Source organism: Podarcis melisellensis (assembly GCF_964234715.1).
Source record: "Podarcis melisellensis genome assembly, chromosome: 6".
Taxonomy (NCBI): Eukaryota; Metazoa; Chordata; class Lepidosauria; order Squamata; family Lacertidae; genus Podarcis; species Podarcis melisellensis.
In genome coordinates, this window is record NC_138538.1 from 46,785,157 (window position 1) to 46,805,382 (window position 20,226).

The following is a 20,226-nucleotide window of genomic DNA, read 5'->3' on the forward strand; positions in this document are numbered from 1 at the left end:
GGAGTTCTGATTCACACTGTCTTTAAACATATATTGCTCTCAAACTTACCAGTTGTCCTGGTCTTTGAATTAGAATTCTATAATTATATGTATAAGGAATTTTGTTGTTGGGTGCAGCCCCCAAGATTGCCTCCCTGTGTGTTTCTAGAGTTAATTAATGGAAGAAATAATGAAGAGGGCCCAGCAACACTGAAAAGGGGAAGAAGCAATCCTTCAGGGCGCAATGAGTTTCAGAAATTTTCATCTGCAAAATGTTGACTTAGTCATGCCTCTACTGCCGCAAGGACTAAATTCCTAGAGCCACAGTGACAGCCATACAAAGTTGTAAATCTGAAGAGCTGGACAACAAATCTTAACAGATCTGAAAGTGTATGATGCAATCCTGAGCTGCAAAGTATCACTGACTATGGTTCTATCTTCAAAGACAGTATGAGTCAGAACCAGAGACAGCTTCTCTAGAGCCTGATGCTACCAGATATAAATGAAATAACAGAAGTAAACAAATCCCACAGCCTCAGACGTGACCATCTTAAGGTCATCCAGTGATCTTCAAGGCTATGGGAGGATTTGAACATGGTTCTTCTTGAGTTATAGTCTACCCACTGCACTTAGCTTAGCTCTTCAATCCACATGGGGTGTGTGAAAACTTTGAGGAAGGGTATCTTACCCAGTGCTCTTTTCTATGACTTTATAATATAGCCATAACCTCTTTTTTTGTCTGTGCCTTTAACAGCAGCTTGATCTGCAGACATTAGTAGGGGATAATATTTATCTCTATGATATGAAAAGGCTTACTTGCCGATTGCTGCAGATTGAGCTATAAAAGTCAGAGAAGCAGGCTCTTTTCCCCCCTTGTCAGTTGGTGCTACTGCTATAAAAGCTCCTGGGGTGGAGTGGAGAGAGAAGCAGCTAAATTCTGTTACCACTTTTGCAGACAACAAAAGCTGCCGTAGCTCCTCATTGCTGCTCCTGCCTGGTGTGCCTCTTGTGCCACGACGCCCCACCTCCTAATATATCCTGCATTTTAAAGCCCAACACAATCTCAGCAGCCAGCTCCTTCCACACAACTGGCTTCATCTCAACGCTAATAGATATTAAAATACGGAGGAATTATGCATCCCCGGGGAGGTGCTGAATCAATAGAGCCTGGCCGCTCTCAGGGCTTTTATTTGTTAAGTCAAAAAAATGGGGAATGGATAAAGGGCTGCTGGGAAGCAGAATGCAGCGCCAAGCCATTGTGAATATTGAGCTGGAGAGGGTTCTCTCTAGGGTGCTTAAAGAAAATCCTCTTCCCTCTGGAGGCCAAACTCTGCTATAGCCAGCCAGGGATCCTGAACCACCCTGGAGCAGTGAGTACGAGTTACATGCCCAGCTGTCCAATAAATTGTTTCCATTTCAAAGCATTTAATTGCAAATTACAGTTAGGAAGAGAAGCAAATGGCAAGAGGACTCTGGTAAGAGTGTGATTTTATTTAGAAAAAGAGGTGTCAGAACTCACCTTTAGAACAGCAATGGCACCCACCAGAGAGGTGCTGGAACTCCCCTGAGATGTTCCAGAACTCACATGAGAGGTGCCATAACTAAGTTCCCTCTGAAAAAAAAAGCCCTGCAAATCATCATCATTCCTGAAATCTGCCACCACTCCTTCCTTTGCGCTGACCCCACCATTAACAGTTTTTAAAATTAGACAGCAAAGGTGGATGTGAGATGCAAAGAAGCCAGTTTATCAAGCCTCATTTGCATAGAGAAGCTTTTGATAATTACTACCAAATAAACAGCAAAGTTTTTTTGTTTGGGCTGGGGTAAATTTGGAATTGAATGCACTCTTCAGTATCCACCGTTTAAGCAAAGTATCTGTTGTTTAAGCAAGGAAATCAATCAATTGTGCTCTTTATGTCAAGGCAAATTATGATCAACTTTCCTCCTTTGACTTGTCAAAGTCATTCCCTCCCCAAAGGCTGTCTAGAGTTTTTCTCTCAACTGATTAAAACACTTTGCTGAGAAGACTTTGCAGCACATTGGTGCAGAATCAACGTTGTGATAGAAGCTAGAGATGCCAATATATAGTCCGCTTAGCCTTCATTGAGAAGATGCATGTTGACAACCAGTTATTTCCAGAGATGGAAATGCTCCATCATTTGCGCCATCATTCGAGGTTAGTATTTTTGCCAGCTGGCATTAGGGATTCAAAATTAAGCACCCCATAAAAAAGCTTCCTTAAGCAATCAGAAAGGGGTTAGTGTGTCATGCAGTACAATAAAGATGATGAATCCACCCATCATACAGTTAGTGCTTGTGAAACACTGACCAATTCATCATATATATTATACACACGCAGTGCTATAACAATAAAATACATCCTTTGGATGTTGACAAAGGATAAACGTCTTGAAGCTCTGGGTTTGCAGTTGGGAGCTACAAAAGTATAAACGTCCAGAGAAAATCACAAGATTTATATACAGCTTCATTGTACTAAAACCTCAAAACAGTTTACAAAAAGAATAAAACAGTAAAATTATCAGTAAAAGACTGTTAGAAATAACTATCTAAAAGTTTTTTTAAAAATCAACAAGCTAATTAATAGTTAATACCAGTAACTGCAGCAAGAATATTAATGGCCCAAAAATGGAAACAAGAGGAACTACCGACTTTGGAAGAGTGGAGAATGAAACTTATGGACTATGCAGAATTGGATAAAATGACTGGGAAAATTAGATACCAAAAGGACCACAAATTCATCGAGGACTGGGGAAAGTTTACGAATTATCTGGAAAACATATGTGATGAACAGACAACGCTAGTCGGTTTTAAAGAGGCTTTGTGATGTCAAAGGGTATTGGAAAAAGAAAGAGACATGAAAGGACATTATTAACTGACAATATAATATAATGGAAATGCGTAACAAATATAAAATATGGATGATTGATGGAGGAGCTGGTGGAAGTCCAAAAAATTGGCAATTTGAGAATATGGTTGTGTTGATTAATTGTAAAAGAAAATTAATAAAAATTTAATTAAAAAAAAAGAGAAGGGGGGGAATAGTTAATACCAACCACCTGACATTTATCTAAATGCATTCATTTTATTTATAACATTTTAAACTGCCCTCCATCGGAAGATTTCAGGGCACTGATGTTATATTTAAACAAAGAAACAAACAGCCACCAACAAACTATAGGTAAAGGGACCCCTGACAATTAGGTCCAGTCGTGAACAACTCTGGAGTTGTGGTGCTCATCTCGCTTTATTGGCTGAGGGAGCCGGCGTACAGCTTCTGGTCATGTGGCCAGCATGACTAAGATGCTTCTGGCGAACCAGAGCAGCACATGGAAACGCCTTTTACCTCCCCGCTGGAGTGGTACCTGTTTATCTACTTGCACTTCGACATGCTTTCAAACTGCTAAGTTAGCAGGAGCTGGGACCGAGCAATGGGAGCTCACCCCATCGCTTTTGATCAGCAAGCCCTAGGCTCTGTGGTTTAGACCGCAGCACCACCCGCATCCCCAACAACCTATAGATCAGACTAAAGACATAAAACTAAAGAACTCCTAAAATATCTAAAATGTTTGGGTAATGGGAAAGTCTAAAGCTGTGCCTCATTTGGCCAGTGGTCCTGCCCAATGAGAGCCATAATCCAACAACATCTGGAGGGCCACAGGTTTCCCTATCCCTGCCCTGGGTCCAGCTTTCCAGGGCAGCTATAAGCAGGGACCCTTCTGGGGCCCTGGCAGCTGCCCAAGGATGCCAGGAACTGATACTGGCCCCATTACCACATCTCTGTCTTCTCAGCAGGGCTTTCTGTGATCCATCAATACAAAGGCTCAGTATTTAAATGTGAAAGGGAGCTATTAATTACTCCCCAGGAATGAACATAACCAGCTTAGCCAGCTGGCTATAATGGTCATCATAAACCAGGATTTCAAGATTGCTTGCCTTACAAGAAGACAAGCTAAGGGAAGCAGAAGGATATACCAGCCAATATGACTGCTTGAAACAAATTATTTATAACATCTTAAACATAAACACACTAGCCAGAGCCTCTGGCTTTTAATTAACCTACAAAGAACTCGTCAATCACACTCATTTATCCTATTGTGAGATGAAGAAGACACATGGTAGGTAGAGATGCGCTAAAAGAATTGCCAGCACCCAATCCAGAGAACATGCATGTGTGTTTCTTGTTCAGCCTTGGCTTCCCTCATCTATTATCTACCTGGTCGTGTCGCCTGCCCACTTCCCCCACCCACTGAAACTAGTAGGACACCAAGTGATCAATAAATATGATAAATAAAAAGCAGAAATGTGTGCAGGCACAGGTTTCCTGTCCCAGTTACAAACTACTGGGCACTCCTGTTTACTATACATGCACTCCCTCTCTCTGGACGGGCAAACAAGCATCCCTCCCATGCTCACAGAAATGGAGAAAGGCCACCTGCATCAGAGATGGGGGAATCTGTTGTTGGATTCCAGCTCCCATCAGCCCCACGCAGCATCTGGAGGGCACCAGGTGGCTGACCAACGCTAGTATAGACTGAGCATCATTTACAAGAGGAGACTTTTGTTTAGTTATTTAGGATGCAAGGAGGGGAACTTGGCCACCTGTGGCCAGTAGGGGGCAGAAGAGACTCTTTCTCAAACTCCTACTGCCCTAAAGTTAAGTGTCTCTCTCCTGCCCCCTTATTAGGATTTAACACAATTCACATCTCAGTAAGAGAAAAGGCTGCTGGGCATCTCCACACCGCAGTCCTATGTGGGTCTACTCAGAAGTAAGTCACACTGAGTTCAAAGGCAATGATTCCCATGGAATTACGACTGCCGTCTCAGTTTAGCCACCGCGCTGAAGGGGAGATTCGCATCGTATCTTTTCAGAGCACAAAAGCTCTGTCCTGCAGCTTCACTCTTCCTACTCCGCATTGCACCCGGTTCGCACACATATATATTACATTAGTGGGGGGGGGGGGGAGTCCCACGATCCATGTGCTCACACTTGAAATAACTTCCGAGCTCATTCCGGCTCTTCTCTGAATGCACCATGGGCGGCTGTGGGTAGATCAAGGCACTCTGCACATGCTTAAGAGACGAAATGGGCTGCAGCTCACGAAAGCTTATGCCTCACTAAAAACCCGCCCCGTCTTTAAAGGACTCTTTGTTGGTGTTTTGTTTTTTTAAACCCCTGACTGCATGGAGAGCACGCTCTCGAGTCCCTCCTTACCTCCAAACGGAGTCCTAATGGTAGTGCGCCCCCCCTCGGCTTTCGCCTCCCACCGCCCCAAATCCGAATCAATCCCTCCTCCACCTTTTTCCTCGACGGAAGGGGCGGGGGGGGCGACGTTCTGGGCGCCCCTCCCCCTCCCCGCCCCCTGCTCCGGGCAGCTCGAGGCTCGCTCGCCGCGCGGGCTCCCTCAGCAGTCCCGCTACTGCCGCGGGGCGGGCAGGAGGGAGAAGGGCGCTGCGTAGCTTTGCGCGCCGCCGCCGCCGCCGCTGCCTCCTCTCCCAGGCAGGAAGCGAGAGAGCGCGGCTGGCCATAGGAAGAGCAGCCGCCGCCGCCCAGCATGCCCTCTCCTGCCCCAGGCGGCCTCCGCGCCTTGCGCTCTTCTTAGCCGAGTCGCCGCCTCAGCCTCGTCTTGGCCCCGGCCCCATGGTGGTTGGGGGGCAGCGCTCTGCTGCGGCGCGGAGAGGCGGCAGAGGAGGAGGAGGAGAACGAGAAGGAGGAAGGCATGGCCGCCCAGGGGGACAGCTGCAGCGTCAAGGTGGCCGTGAGGTGAGCTCGGAGGAAAAGAGCGAGGGGGGGCGGGCTGGGAAAGAAAGACGTTCGGCGCAGGTGGGCGCAGACAAAGGGTGTCCCTCGCGCCGCTCGCTGCAGGCCGGTCCATTCATCTGTCGGGGGTGGGGAGGGGAGGGGAGCCTCCCTACGGCAGAGGGGAGCTTGTGCCATTGGTCTTTCCTCAGGTGACATGGGCATTTTCGGACTTGCCTACAGCGGTGATCCTGCCCTTGGCACACGGACCCGCGTTTGTGGGACTGTTAGACGGGCATCCTTGGGGAGAGGCGCGCGCCTCCGTCTGCAGGCAGGGGCGTGTGAGCTTTACCGGTTGTGTGGCATGTGTGACACACACACACACACACACACACACTCCGATCCGTATTGTCCTGTTCCTCTTTGTCTCTGCTGCAGAGGGTCACCCGGAGTGGGGGGACTGCACTGTCCAATTGCTGGGCTGATCGGTCTCTGTGTTTATGCGCATGTGATTAGCCACATCAATATTTTGGCCGCAGCACCTCACACCGTCCTTTTTTCTTCTCCTTTTTCCCTCTCCTCTTTTACCCTGTGAGTTTAAACCCAAATATCTTCTTGCAATGAAATCCTGCTTCTATCTGTGGAAGCCAATTTTCTGCTTCTTCCATAAGTAATGTGCAAGAAGCAGGTTTGGAGTATTTGTCTCCTGAAGAGACCTAGAGCTGCCCCTCCCTCTTTTTTTCTGAAGTCAAAGCAAGAGAGACAAGGAAATCCTGTATTTTGCACATTTGCTCTGCATTTTGCTGCCTTTCCTTTCAGCCACGTCTCTGCCTCTGTCTCTCTTTGCACACTCCATTTATCCCCGTTATTGATATTTCAGATAAATCCGCTGCTGTCAGGTTTCCGTACGGGCTGGCTGGTTCCTTCCCCTTGTTAAGCTCTTATCTCCCTCCAACAACAACGAAATCTGTTTTGTTTGGCTGTCAGTTCATTTTCCCTCTAACCGGAGTTTGTGCTTTAATCTGCCATATGCAGGTGCCTGATATCTTTTGAGCATCATCCTTTCGTTTGGGGTGGGGTTGGGGGTGAGCCTGCCTATGCAGTGTCTTCTGTGAATGGCAGGACTGCTTCACGCCCATCTCTCTCTCTGTCCCCCTCTCACACACTTTGCCAAATGCTGTCGCTCCCTAGCCATTTTGCTTCCTGTGAAAGTAATAATTGCATTGCAGGTACAACATTCCACTTTCAGTTCACCTGAAACCAGGCAATTTGCTTCCCCACTGCAGGAGAAGGGCGGTGTTAATGCAGTGGCCTACTGCCCAGGGTTTCTTCCTTTGTATTGACTCTTGTCGCTGAAGATGTATGTCCTTTGGATGTGTGTGTGCATTTGAAGGCTCTTTAATAAAAGAAACAGAGGCACTGTGACCAGTGGAGTCCATGAGCTCTGCACAGGGAGAGCTGTGTTTTGGAGTGGGGATGGTTAATGATGGCAGTCTCAGGATATTGCCTTCAGTTCCCAATGCAGTCTGTCATCTGGAGACGTTAAGTGGTCTTTGTCAAATGGAATTGAAACGGTGATGGGAGAATATATCCGAACACCAGACTAGTGTATGCTGAGCACATATACCAGGAGCTGCCATTTTGGCAACCCTTCATTGCCTCTGTCAGGGTGGGAGGCACATTTGTGTGCAAAACCCTGTACAGTATTAAGATCAGACATGCCAAGTGTGGGTGAGGCTCACCTGGACATAGCATGGTTTCTGTTTGGGCTTCTTCATTTTGAATCTAAGGTGACAGAGCACCTTTAAAAAAAAAGCCTGAGAAATGGAGCCTTGTATTGTTTTGCTCCTTGCATAGCAGGATACCATTGTTACACAGAAGCAAGGATGGAGGGGTGGGAATCCTGAAATCTCTTGCTGTGTGATCACAAGCACTTCCCATCTGGCCAGGTTTGCCCAAAGACCATTAATTTATTGGCCTGAGGACTGTAAAAACAGGGTGGTTTTCCTGCCTCTCTTTCCTGGCTTGTGAACTCTCCACCCTTAGACCTTTGTATGTGTGTGTGTAGGGCATCTCTGACATATTCAAGATCTGGGTGTTTTAAGAAGGGAGGTCAAAGGAGAGAATTGTAGTTTACAAAACCACCTCCTCCTTGCCAAGTTAGTGTTCTTCTGTGGCAGGAATACAGGAGAACGTTTTTTGGTTGAGCAGATGAGTCTCTGAGTATGTGTAGATAATGAAACAGAAAGTTGGGCAGACCTCCAGTCCATCAGACCTGGTGCTGAAAATTGACCCTTCTTTTTCCCTGCTCAGAGTGTAGGGGGAGACACCAGATCTTACATATGATTTTGGCATTATTGCTCCAGACAGGTGTACTTCTCTCTGGGGAACAGGCTTTACCTATCAGTGTTGTGACTATTTAGTGTCTACATTTGCATCACACTAGCAGAGGGTTCCTTGTTTGGTACAGACACTTTTCCTCCTAAGAAACTCAGCTTTTATTTTCAACAATCCCAAGTTTCTAGACCTTATGGTTTAGCTTTCCAAATGGATGAGCATAGGTTAGTCTACAGCAGCAAAATCAACCAAGAGTCCTGTGGTTAAAGACTAACACATTTCTATCTATCATCTATCTATCTATCTATCTATCTATCTATCTATCTATCTATCTATCATCTATCAATCTATATCTATCTATCTATCTCTCAATCATCTATCTATCATGGCATAAGCTTTCATGGACTGACGTTTTCATGGACCAAAGATGCATGAAGTGAAATCTCAGTTGGCAGGTATGTGCATAAAAGAGAAAAATATGTAAGGTGTCAGTTGAAGGGCAATGTGTTTCAAAAAGCCCTTGTCATTGCCATTCAATTCCAACCTTACATTTTTCTTATTTATACTCTTGTGTACCTCCTAACTGAGATTTCACTTCAGGCATCTAACAAACTGGGCTTTAGTCTACAAAAACATACGCCTCAATAAAAACAGTGCTGTTTTTCAAGGTGCCACAGGACCCCTAGATTGCTAGTGGTTCGGAGAGAACCTGAGACTTGTGTCGAGGGCATTCTCAAGCCAAGTGGGACACAGCAGGATTTCCTGAGGTGAGGAGGAAGTCATTCTTCGGTTTTCATCTTAGCTCCTTATCTTTCCCCTCCTCTGCAAGTGCACTTAGTTAAGCAGATATATGCAAGCCTTCTTAATTTGCATAATTCCGACAGATTTTTAAACACATTCTATAATTTGACGCTGGGGAGACAATAAAGAAACGAGGCAGTGGAAGAAGATGTGCTGTTTCAGTTAAACGTGCTTAAGCAGGGGGCCGTGAGGACTGGCATTGGGTATCATTCCTTTCATTTGAAAGTGTTTGTCAAACTGCAGGTATGGTGAGATGAGAAGGGGACTGAGCTGAGGTGAGAAGGCCAGTTAGAGAAGAGATGGGTGGGGGTCTTGCCTGTGCCTTTGACAGACATCTGCCCCTCTCTCTGGTTCCACCTGTGCAATTCTGCTCTTTATAAACAGAAGGTGGCCTGCTTTGTCTGCTCTCTGTTTTGACTGAATCCAGTAGAAACTGCTTTTTTTCCCTTTTGCTGTTGGCCATTTCAGAAACCAAAGGGAGGGGAATGAGTTTATTTTAAGGGCAAGTTGAGGCTGCATCCTGCCCAAACAATACAGAAAATGCAGCCATTCCTATCATCTTCTTCTCCCTCCACTCCCTCCTTCCCATTGGGAACTGGCCACAGGAAAGCCCAGTTCTTAATCTTCTAACAATGCATCTAGATGGATAGATTTTCAGAAGCTCTAAGCAGTCACTGAAGCAGACATCAGAAATGCTTTGTGCTCAAGAGCTGAGCTCATTCTTCACACTGTGACTGAAAAATGTGAAAGAAGGGAATGACTTGGAATATATTTGGGGAAGTATGAAACCTTAATTGCCTTCCCCCTGTATTTGAAGCTGATCTGGCCTGTGTTCAGATGACAGTTTTGAGGGGTGTCTTGGGCTCCCTTCCTGAGAAAGTGAATTTGACATCTCAATCCATTGACTCATAGATCTCCTCTTGACAATATTCAAGCACTCTGATGTCGATATGTACAGTGTGCTAGCTTACTTAGAGAAACATGTTCAGAAAGCAGAATTGTTCTCTTAGGACAGCTACAAGGCTACATCTACTTGAGCGATGAGCTAAGAATTCTGAGAGAATTCATTGGAACTCTTATTCATCTGAGCAATGCACAAGTATTTGCAATGGATGCAGAATATGCATAGTAAGTGCTGGTTTTGGCCTATAAAACGGTTCATGACCACAATACCTCGAGCCGTCCTCTCCCCATATGAATTGACCTGGACAAAAAACATTCCTCTTCTCCCAGTCCTTTGGCTAATTAAACAATCTATGGCCTTTTAAACTGTGTGTGGGGTTACTGCTTTTGTTTGTTATTAGGCTTTGTACTTTTGCATTTTTAATATTTAAACCACCCTCTGATTTTTGAATGAAGGGTCATATAAAAAAGTAATAAATAATAATAAATAATAATAGTAAGTGGGAAGTGGGGTGAAAAACAGAAGGGAGTCTGCCTTCGGTGGGTAGTACAACCTACCCATGCAGAATGGAGAAGATCTGTCAGTGGATTGATTGATTGATTGAACATTTATTATTACAGCCAAACAGCCAGCATACTAGTCAGTGGATGGACCTTTCTGATAATGTGGCTCAGCTCCTTGAATATGGAGCAGACAGAAGGGAGATGATGGTTGCATAGTAACATCTGAGAAGCAAATCAAACACTGCTTAATATCCATAGAGTAGAGGTAGGGAACCTTTGGTGCTCTAGATATTGGACTCCATCCACCCTAGCTAGCATGGTCAGTGGTCAGGGATGACGAGAGTTTGCACTCCAGAAATATTTGGAGGGCCACAAATTGCTCAGCCCTGATCTAAAACAAGGACTGACACATTACAGTAGCTAATAAGGATGCTGCTGAAAACCACATTCCAATGGTGAGTTTTCCATCCTGGAGCTGTAATGTAGAGTAGCTTATCACATGGGCAGGCATCATTGAATGGAGAACCTCCATACCTTTCCCAAGCACTTCTAGAGATATCCTGTGAGGCCATGGAAACTCCTTATGCAGAGATGAGGATCTGTACAGCAGGCTGCCATCATATTAGAATTGTCGCACTGAGAAGTTTCCATTGGCATGTTGTTTTCATTCTCCGTGGTCATTGTAACCTGTCCATAGTGTCTGCAGAGAGTGGATTTTCACCCTCCATCCCACAATAAAATTGTGTGTGCATGTGAACCAGTCATAAGACTAGTGAGTAAAAGGTCATCGAGTTGGTGCAGCTTTAACATTTTTGGGCCTGCTACGGTGTGGGCAGAGGCAGCCATGTGGATCCTTGTCTTCAGCTGTCATACAGCTGGTTCTGATGCAGTTGGTCCTAGACATGGCGTCCCTTTAAATGTTGCAGCACCATCGTGGGACACACCCATGGAAAAGTGACTCTCCATGCCAGTGCTTTGATATTTAAGGAGTGGGCCAATTCTTTGTTGCTTCTTGATTCTCCATTTTATCGGTAGCATCTTCTAATTTGCATCATCAGCAGATTTCGCTTATAGTTTCCTTGCCAACTGAAGCCAACTGAATGAAAATACTGGTTAAAATGGGCTTCTGGATTGATCACTGAGAAACTCCACCCCTTAACTCCACTCTGGTTTGAAGGTCTGCCTTTTAACAAAACCCTTTCTCCATTTACTGTAGCCAGTTCCTTATCCATCTTACTGTACATACATATCCTCCAGTTTCATTAATAATTGCTGATGTGGTACTGCAGCGAATGCTTTATGGCATTTCCTTTGCCCAGAAAACCAATTATCTTCTCAAAAAAGAATATCAGATTAGTCTGGCAGAAGCCTGCACAACGCTCGCTCTCCCCCGCTTCCTCCCACCTCCCCTAGAGCTCTACACGCCACTCCATTCATGTGTTGTTGTGACATGCCAGGTGATGGATAAATGTTCTTTCCCTTGTAGCCTGGGACTGTGGTGTTGTGCCAGACAGTGGCTGCACAATTAACCTTCAGCGACTCCATGTTGCCTCTTGTGTTATTTTCTTCCACATCTAATAATTATCTTTGTTCTACTTCTGTCTGTCACTGAGTGTGTCCTGCAAGCAGAAGCCTTTTTAAGCTTCTCAAACAAACAGCAAGGACAGTGACACTTTCTTTCAAGTGGTGCAACCACATACCTCTATGTGGGGGCCTTCTTTTTTATATATAGAAAAATTGGTAATGGTCAACCTTCTCTCGATGTCTGCCTCCCTGCCAGCTTCCAACAGAATGGGTTGCCGTTTGCCTTACCAGCTGATCCGTTTATCCAGATTTCTCTTTAATCTTTTTCACATGATGATTTTTTTAAAAAAATAAAATAAACCGTTTTTAGTTTATGATGCCAACTTGCAGGCTTAGAGAGGTCTGTGTGGAATACTTAGAGACACATTCTTTGAAAGTGGAAGAAATCTGCTTTTCTGCCTCTGTTGGTTCTTTAGGTGTGATGAGGACTGTTTCAAACAGGCTTGTATCTGAGTCATTCTCCATATATTTCTCTCTCTTTTTTGCATTTGCAGTAGAGATTGAGGTTTTATATGCCCTCTCATTTTTTTTTACAGACTTCAATGCAGCTTAGGAAATGGCATCTCAAGCCAAGGAACTGACACGTGTGAAAGAAAGAAAGGATTTTTGTTCTTACTTTAATTGCAATGCTATAGCATGTGATGTCAAACCTTTCAGCTTCTTCAGTGGTTTACAAGAGGGGGTTGGGGAACTGTCCAAGAGGCACCTTGCAATGGAACTGATTTATATGGGAAATGCCAGATTTGCACATGGACAGATTGGTGTGTTTTTTTTAAGGGAGGAGTTGTTAGGGGAGCATCGACTGCAGAGAGATGGTGGAGGCAAAGGACGAGAAACTAAATCCTAGAGAAACCAAAACCCAGTGAAAAGTCTCTCATGTCATTGCTCTTTGTACTGAAAAGGGGTAGGATACAGAGGGAATGGTGTTCTGCCTTCCTAACAATCAAGTCCCACATACAAACAATGGGGGGATCTGAATGGAGTTTAGTTTGTATCTTCTGAGAGAACTGCACATCCCTAGGGAGGCCAGGCCTACTTCTGACTTTGGAAGCCATGGACATCATTTGCTAACTGATGACACAGAACCTTCCTGCAGATCAGGGTTTTCGATACAGTAGTTTAATTCAAGCAGCTGAGGGCAGCTTTTCATGCATACAGGGACCAGAGTGCAAAATTAAATCTATATGTGCTGCATCAGTTGGGAAGAGCTCATGCATGTATTTTTTGCCATTTCCCCCCTTTTAAATACTTAGGAACAGAGTTTGATCAAGGATTTGCCCCCAGCCCCCCAATCTGAATGTGCTTGAAACAGAAACACTGTCATTTTGTAGAGAAGTGCATTTTGTACTGCTCTAAAATGACACCTGCAGCAGGAAGAAGGGCCATCAGACCCTGGGCAGACTAAAAAATAATCACATTTATCTTGTTTGTGGATTGTCTTAAAAGCTTATTTGCTTAAATTCGTTTACATGTGCTTCATTAAGTTTAAGTCTGCCTAATGTCCACTCCAGACCAATCTCAGACACCACAGTGCAATTTCTGGTCATTCTGAATGTCTGCGTAGCTTCTGGGACCAGTTTAATGAAGGCTGTTTTAAGTCTGGCATTATGTTAACTCGGTTTGGTTTTGAAGGTGGAAATAATTTGAGCATAAAAACTCAGGCTCTGGCTGTCGTCAAAAGTGGCTTTGCAGGAGATAAACTGATTACGGTACTTTGTGGGTTTCCTGCTTGCTTGCACTATGATCTAGCAGGCTCTGCCTGCCTTAGTTCAGAAATTACCCACGCCCATTGTTGCATGCTCATATTCTTCAGCTCTTGGCTTCGCAAAGATTGCTCCTAGTCTCTTCTGGGCTGTTTAGTGTTTCAGCAAATAACTATGTAGAGTCCAGCTCTGTCACCCAGGATGGGTTGTTTCCACTGAAAACGCAAGCTTGTGATTTCAGTAAACCTGACTGATAGCACTTAGTGTGGCCGATGCTAAGGTTGCTCTGCGGTGACGGCGTATTGTGTGCCATTGTTTTTCATTGGTTTGAGAATCATAGGGTTTCTATGGGCCTGGTTTAGAACTGCTAGGCAAAAGAGCTAAACAGAACAAACAAACCTGTTGCATACCAATTGCCAGAGATGTGTGCTTTCAAGAAATAAAAATTAGAAAAATTAGATTGGCCTCGGAGCACTTCCTGAAGTGTCTTCGAGCTCTTGTCAGAGCTGAGGAGGGCCAGGAAATGGAGCTTGTGAAACTGGGGGAAGGAAGTAGATTTCTCAAGTTTATTTAAACCCTTGCAACCTCCAGACCTCAGCCACTTCTGTAAACATTCTTGCTGAAGCATGCCATGTCCTTGATCTCTCCAAGAGATGGAGCCCCCTGCTGCTAGTAACACTGCCCCCTCCCTCCCCATACCTTACTCCAGCATATGCCAAGTGGCTTTTCCTTTTTGTAAGGGGCGGGGATGAAATGGCAAGTTTTCAGTACTAGCCCCTTTGGGGCAAAAAGCAGGAGTATTCCATAGGAATTGGTTTCAGATGATAGCTTGCCAACTTGTTAATGGCGCTATGCTTGGTGAAAGATCACAAAGTGTGCCCCCCACTTCCCAGTAGCTCCCTGCTCCCACGCTGCCAGTATTTACTCTGATGTCATTCAAACCTCAGGAAGACTGGAGGACGTAATTGGCGGGTATAGATGGAAGTGGGGGAGAGGGAGCGAAAATGCTGGTTTCTTCCTAAATAGGAGTGTCCTCAGTATAAGTAGTCTGTTTCCACAGGGCGCAGGGAAGGTAGAAGCTGTTGCTGTCCATTATATTGGATTACTTTAAGCCAGGAAATAAAAAGCTGGATCAGAAGTAGGAAGCACTTAGTACAGGGGTCCTCAAACTGTCTACTCTGAGGACCCACTTGAGAGAGCTCAGAATTAATGTAACAAAATGGCAGAGTAGATGCAGGAAAAATAGCGGGGGGAGAGATGGAGGCAGAGAATATTAATTACAGACATCATTTTCTACTGATGACTAATCCTTCTTCGCTAAGTTCTTTGCCATGGTGATTTCCTTGTGGCAGAGAGTTCCACAGTTCTCTCAAGCCTAAGTCAAGGGATTGGAAGTAGTGTGATCCAGCCTCCCCATTTTAAGCAGAATTGCTGATCCAGAAGGTCTAAGTGTAGAAGGGTTTGTTTTCTTTTATATTTCACCCCAGCACATGTGTCTCAAAAGTATCTTTAGTTGTCTACTGTTATTTAGCCTCCTTTCATACTCGTAACTTGTTCCCTGTTCCCACTGCCAGTTTATTTCGTTCCTCTTCCGTGGCTCAATTTAACATTCACTTCTTCCTCTTCTTTGACAGTTTGACAAGAGTGAGCATCCCCTTCACCTCTATTCCCAGTTTATTATTATTTATTAAAATATTCAACTTTTGTCTCTCTGACTTCCTTCAGTGGCCCCTTTGACTCCTTCACCTCAGAGGAGGCGGGAAAGGCTTCCTGGCTCAGTGGGAGGCCAGCTGTGGTTTGTGGGCATGTCTGTGAAGCAGAGGACCCAGAAGTCTCAGCAGCTGCTCCCGGGGTCTTCTCCTTTTCACCTCCCACAGCCACTTTGACTCTTTTACCTCCCTTCTTCCTGTTCCTTTCCTGGCACGCTATCTATTTTCCCCTCGCTACGATTTCTTCCATTGCAAATCTGCATTCTACGCTCTCACTCTTGCCTCTGCTGTTTAACCTGACTCCCGTTCCCAGGCATGCTCATGCACTGCACATGCGGAGAGCTGCTGCTAGGGTGCATCCAATCAGAAGGCTGCAGCATGACCAGGGGATAGGCTGTGATGCTAATGCTTGCTTGATGGTCCCTGGCCCACAGTTTAAGAAACACTGGCTTAGCAGGTTCTTCATGTTTCCATGGGTTAAACTGGTGTGTAAAACTGATTGTAGCTGGTGTCAGTTTTGCAATGTGCATTGATGTTCCTGCTATGTTCTGGCCTCGGAAGGTTGAGGATTTTAAAAAGGTTTTTAAACGTAAGTTGGGTGGTCACCTGTCAGGGATTTTTCAGCTGTGATTCCTGTATTGTGAGATTTGGACTAGATGATCCTTGTGGGTGCCTTCCAACTCGGCAGTTCTATGATTCTGTGACCGTGTTAACAACATGCAGCAGAAATAGTGAATGAGGCTCAAAAGCACATTTAAAACATTGCTTGTAAAGATGGAACCTGCACAGGATGTGAGCTGAATTGGAACAAAGAAACTGAGGGATCAGATCTTTGCAAAGCATTTTGTAGCTGTCATATGGAAGAGGCTGTAAATACCTCCATGTTTTGGATGAAAGGCAAGTTGGACCCTTCCAATGCATACGTATGGTATGAGGGAGCAGCACAAGAATTGTCCTCCTCTGGATGGCCAGAGCTGCCCACCTGGAACCCACTTTGATACTACAGCATCATGGCATTCTAAAGGAATCACCTAATGAGAAACAAAAGCATCTTTTAGGTATTCTGGCAATAGGTTGAGATCTGCTTTTCCAACAGTATTTAATCCCAGGACCCTGCTGCAGCATTTCCCTGCCAAGGTGGGAAGAATGAGTGCAGTGGGCACTAGTGGTGCCAGACCTTTAAAACATTATAGCAGTGCATTGGAATGAAGCCATGGAGAAACATCTCTCCACACTGCTGCTGGAGCATCTCAGGTGTGCCATAATGTATGTGGGATCTACACTTGCATGCTTGTCAGGTATGCAAAGGATAGTTTGGAGGGGATGACAATCCTGAATGGAGGAGTCTTATCATGGTAGCTTCTTGGATGAGACATTATTTCTCTGGCTTGGGAGGCATATTATTGCCTTGGCTACAAAGCTGTCAGTTGGAGTAAGCATTGCCAAAGGGATGGTGCTGTCTAATACAGTACTTACCCCGTGTCAAGGGATGCAAATGCTGCTATTGGCTAATTCTCGGCACAAACAGGGCCTTTCTTCCTAGCGTTTTGGAAGGTCTGATGTCATGTCAACAAGATTTCATTTGGCATCACTGAATCCGTCCATGCAAGAAAGACACAGTAGGAGCAGCAAAGGACAGTCGGCTTGTGTGCTCTGCTCTGGAACTTTCATGCAGTAACCAGCAGAGCTGATGCTGCTGTTCTTGAATGGCAGGTGGGATTGGCCATTGGATTGCCATTAGGAATAGGTAGGAATATGGATCTGTGAGAAAGTATGTAACAAGAGAGGGAATTGGGGCACCGTGTTCTGGGCTGCAGGAATGGCTGCAGAGATCAGGTCTGCTGCCACTAGAAAAATGAATGGGAACAATGAGAAATGTACCTGTTCATCAGTCTGTGCTTTAATTTCATAACAAATGAGATTAAACTCTCAACTGTTTATCTGATGCTCTAATGCAAGTATTGTTGTTTGATGCTTTTTTACTTTGTAATCAACCTAGAAGTACATTGGTTCATAAATAAACAGTTTGGTTCAATGTTTCATTCATTCTGAAACAATGATACACATCTCTAGCTTTTCATTTCTTTCTAAGTTGTTATACACTCAGCAGGGTGTTTTTGGAGCCAAAAAATGCAAAACAAATAGTAATAAGAATCACAGAAATTAAAACCATTAAAATTCAGCATTCACTAAAATCAAGCTCCTCCAAATGCTTTGTGAAACAATAATTCTGCCTCATTTGCAACACAAATAGATGGGGGGAGTGTCATTGGGTTCCACAAGGAGGGCAAAGGGAAGAAGTTGCCCCCCTGAATGGCCCCTCTGAATGGCTAAAACTTTAGCTCTGCAGTTTTCTTTTCTAATGTCAGTTTCTAGCATTTGTAGAACCTGAAATATGAGGCAAAATGAACAAGCATTTTTCTTTATCTTTTGTGTGTGTGAGAGAGAAATAAGCCTGCTCCCCCCTTTCAGTGTCTGACTTTGATTCCCCCTGGGTTGGGTATACTGTATATTCCTGCCATTCCTCTATTTCTGCATGGCCTATTGCTGCATGGCTCAGGCTGCATTACCTATTTGTAGCAGTGCAGAATATGGGCATTTTGATCGGGTCTCCCTCACTTTTCCTTCTTGCCTCTCCAGCTTCTGTCCTGGAGAACTGAAGCCTTGTTTCAGGCTTTATACCTGAGCAGGGCATGGCAACACAACCAGGGAGATGCCCATGCCATCCACACCCCAACATTCCTGTCCACCCTTGTCCTTCTTGCCTTGCCTGGGAAGGTCTCAAGCCTCCCAATGATTAGGAGCCCTGTGATGTTACTGGGACCCTGGTTGTGAGGAAGCTTCTTGTCATGGAAAATGTGCTTAGCACCCCACTTCAGACATTCCAGTTCAATGCAAGAAGGTCAGTGGTGGAGAGAGTGCGGCTGCCCCCTGCAAGGATGTGTTTGGTGTGGGGGGAAGCTGGCACTGCTCCTCACTCCCATTCGTGTGTCCATTCCCTCTTCAAGCATCATGCTTCAAGCAGGGCTCTAATCTCTTTCCCCATCTGGCAAGCTTCTTTCTGTAGGAACCAGAATGCTGTTGACTAGCATCACATTCATAAAGCTACCTCCCCATCCGCTTTGTCTAATTTTTCTGGCCCCTATGCAAATGGGACTGTCATTTTTGAAGAGTGTGAGTTCCAGTGGAGAGAGTTATGAGGTTAGTTCCTGCCTGGGCTGAGCTTCAGACAGTTCTGCTTTTCTTTGTGCTAAATCTCGCCTTGAGGGCTCTGAACATGTGATACAAATAAAGGGAATGGATTGATGACAGTTACCATTCTCGTCTCTGGGTGATTCCTCTTGTCAAGTTTTCTGCACAGTGGAAGTTATGTCAGACTTCTAGACTGCAGTCCTACACACACTTATTTGAGACATAGTCCTCCTGAACTTAGTGGGGCTTACTTCTGCCTATACATGAACAGGATTGCACCACAGAGTTCTTGTGCTTTTCCATGAAGAAGGTGGGCTCCATTAAAAACAAAGTGGACCTTTTAAAAGCATACTTAAGCACAAGCACTTATGATTAGTAAATTCCTCTACACCAGGCATGTCCAAAGTCTATTTTGGGGGGCCCACTGGTCAATTTAATCCGACCCCCATGGCAGTCTATGTCCTGGGGTAAAATCCTTAAAAAAGGACAACAACTTTGGTCAGCCCTCACGGATGTTCACTTCATCAAATCTGGCCCTCTTTGAAAAAAGTTTGGGCACCCATGCTCTACACAGAATGCCCTTTCACCCTGGCATTGTGGTGACACACCAGGGCATTTGTCCCAGACATAAAAGCTTTTAGCAGCATGGTGGTGCACAATTTGTCCCAGTTTAGTTATTTTGGTATTATTTATTTCTTTTGGTATTATTTATTTTAAAACATTTATGTGTTGCTTTTCTGGACAAAGACCCTCCAAAGTGCTTTGCAACCATAAAACAACACTAAAATAAGTGTTACCAGTATACTTCAAAACAATAACACTTATTCAAATCCTCCACAACATAATCCAGTCCAGCAAATGGGACAAAAATTACTTGAGGGAAGACTACTTGAACTGCATAAATCTTTTGGGGGTCCCCAAAAGCCTCAAAAAGCCGCCACGCAAAAGGCCTTGTCTCTGGGTACCACCTCACAGACCTAGGGTGTGTGGATGTGTGGGTGTGTGAACACAAGAGGGCCTCTGGTTGAGATCTCAGTGTCTGGGGAGGGTGATATATTGTTTAGTACGTGCAGTAGATGTTGCAGGGCCAGCAAGTCCTACTTTCATATACCAATTTGTGAATAGTCAGGTGAGGCAGATAGAGCTGTCAAAACAAGATTTCAAAAATAAGAGGTGTGTAAGACCAAACAGCACATCATGAGGCAATAATAATTAGAACTTCCTATTCATTTTCTTTTTTAAAACATTGTTACTTACCTGGGGGTGAGGGTTATTAAGGTTTTGTTTTTGTTTTTATGATCACTAGTAAGTGATACTTAACTTCCTAATCAAAATCCTGTTTTCCCCACCACATCCCAGTTGTGGCTCAGAAAAAAAGGGCAATTTCTCCCAGCTGCATTTCAATAAAAGCAGGCACACACATTGTGGGATCCAGTTTCTGATTTCCTGCATATATGTAGTTTAGGCCTTTAGGAGCTGCAAAATCTGAAATACAGGACATTTGTTGTTTTCTGTGGTAGCAGTTCTTAAACTGTGCGTGGTCCACAATACATCTTCTGATCGTCTATGAGTGCCAGTCAAAAGAATAGAGGAAATGCCTAAGGTGTTTTGCAGAGTGAAAAAGTGCAAATGCCAGATTAAAATCCATTCCCTTCTTCACTCTGTTGCAGCAATATTTGAATACGTAAAGGGAATGGGAAAACGTTGCTATCCTATGAGCCGTTGAAACATTTGTCAAAACATCTTGTTTTAACTG

At 44.6% G+C, this 20,226-nt stretch overlaps 1 protein-coding gene across 5 annotated transcripts in view; it reads left to right on the plus strand.

Moving 5' to 3' along the window:
• The first annotated feature begins 5,402 nt into the window (after window positions 1-5,402).
• The window catches only part of KIF21B (kinesin family member 21B), a 66,882-nt gene continuing 52,058 nt past the window's right edge, over window positions 5,403-20,226 (plus strand). For 3 of the 5 annotated variants that reach the window (XR_014169411.1, XM_081915372.1, XM_081915373.1), the window contains exon 1: window positions 5,404-5,761. Coding sequence is in view for 2 of the 5 variants with exons in the window: in XM_081915372.1 (XP_081771498.1) it covers window positions 5,718-5,761 (44 nt within the window). In the remaining 3 variants the exon portion in view is untranslated. Of the gene's footprint in view, window positions 5,762-20,226 lie in introns of all 5 variants that reach the window. The other 2 variants (XR_014169409.1, XR_014169410.1) reach the window with 1 other exon arrangement.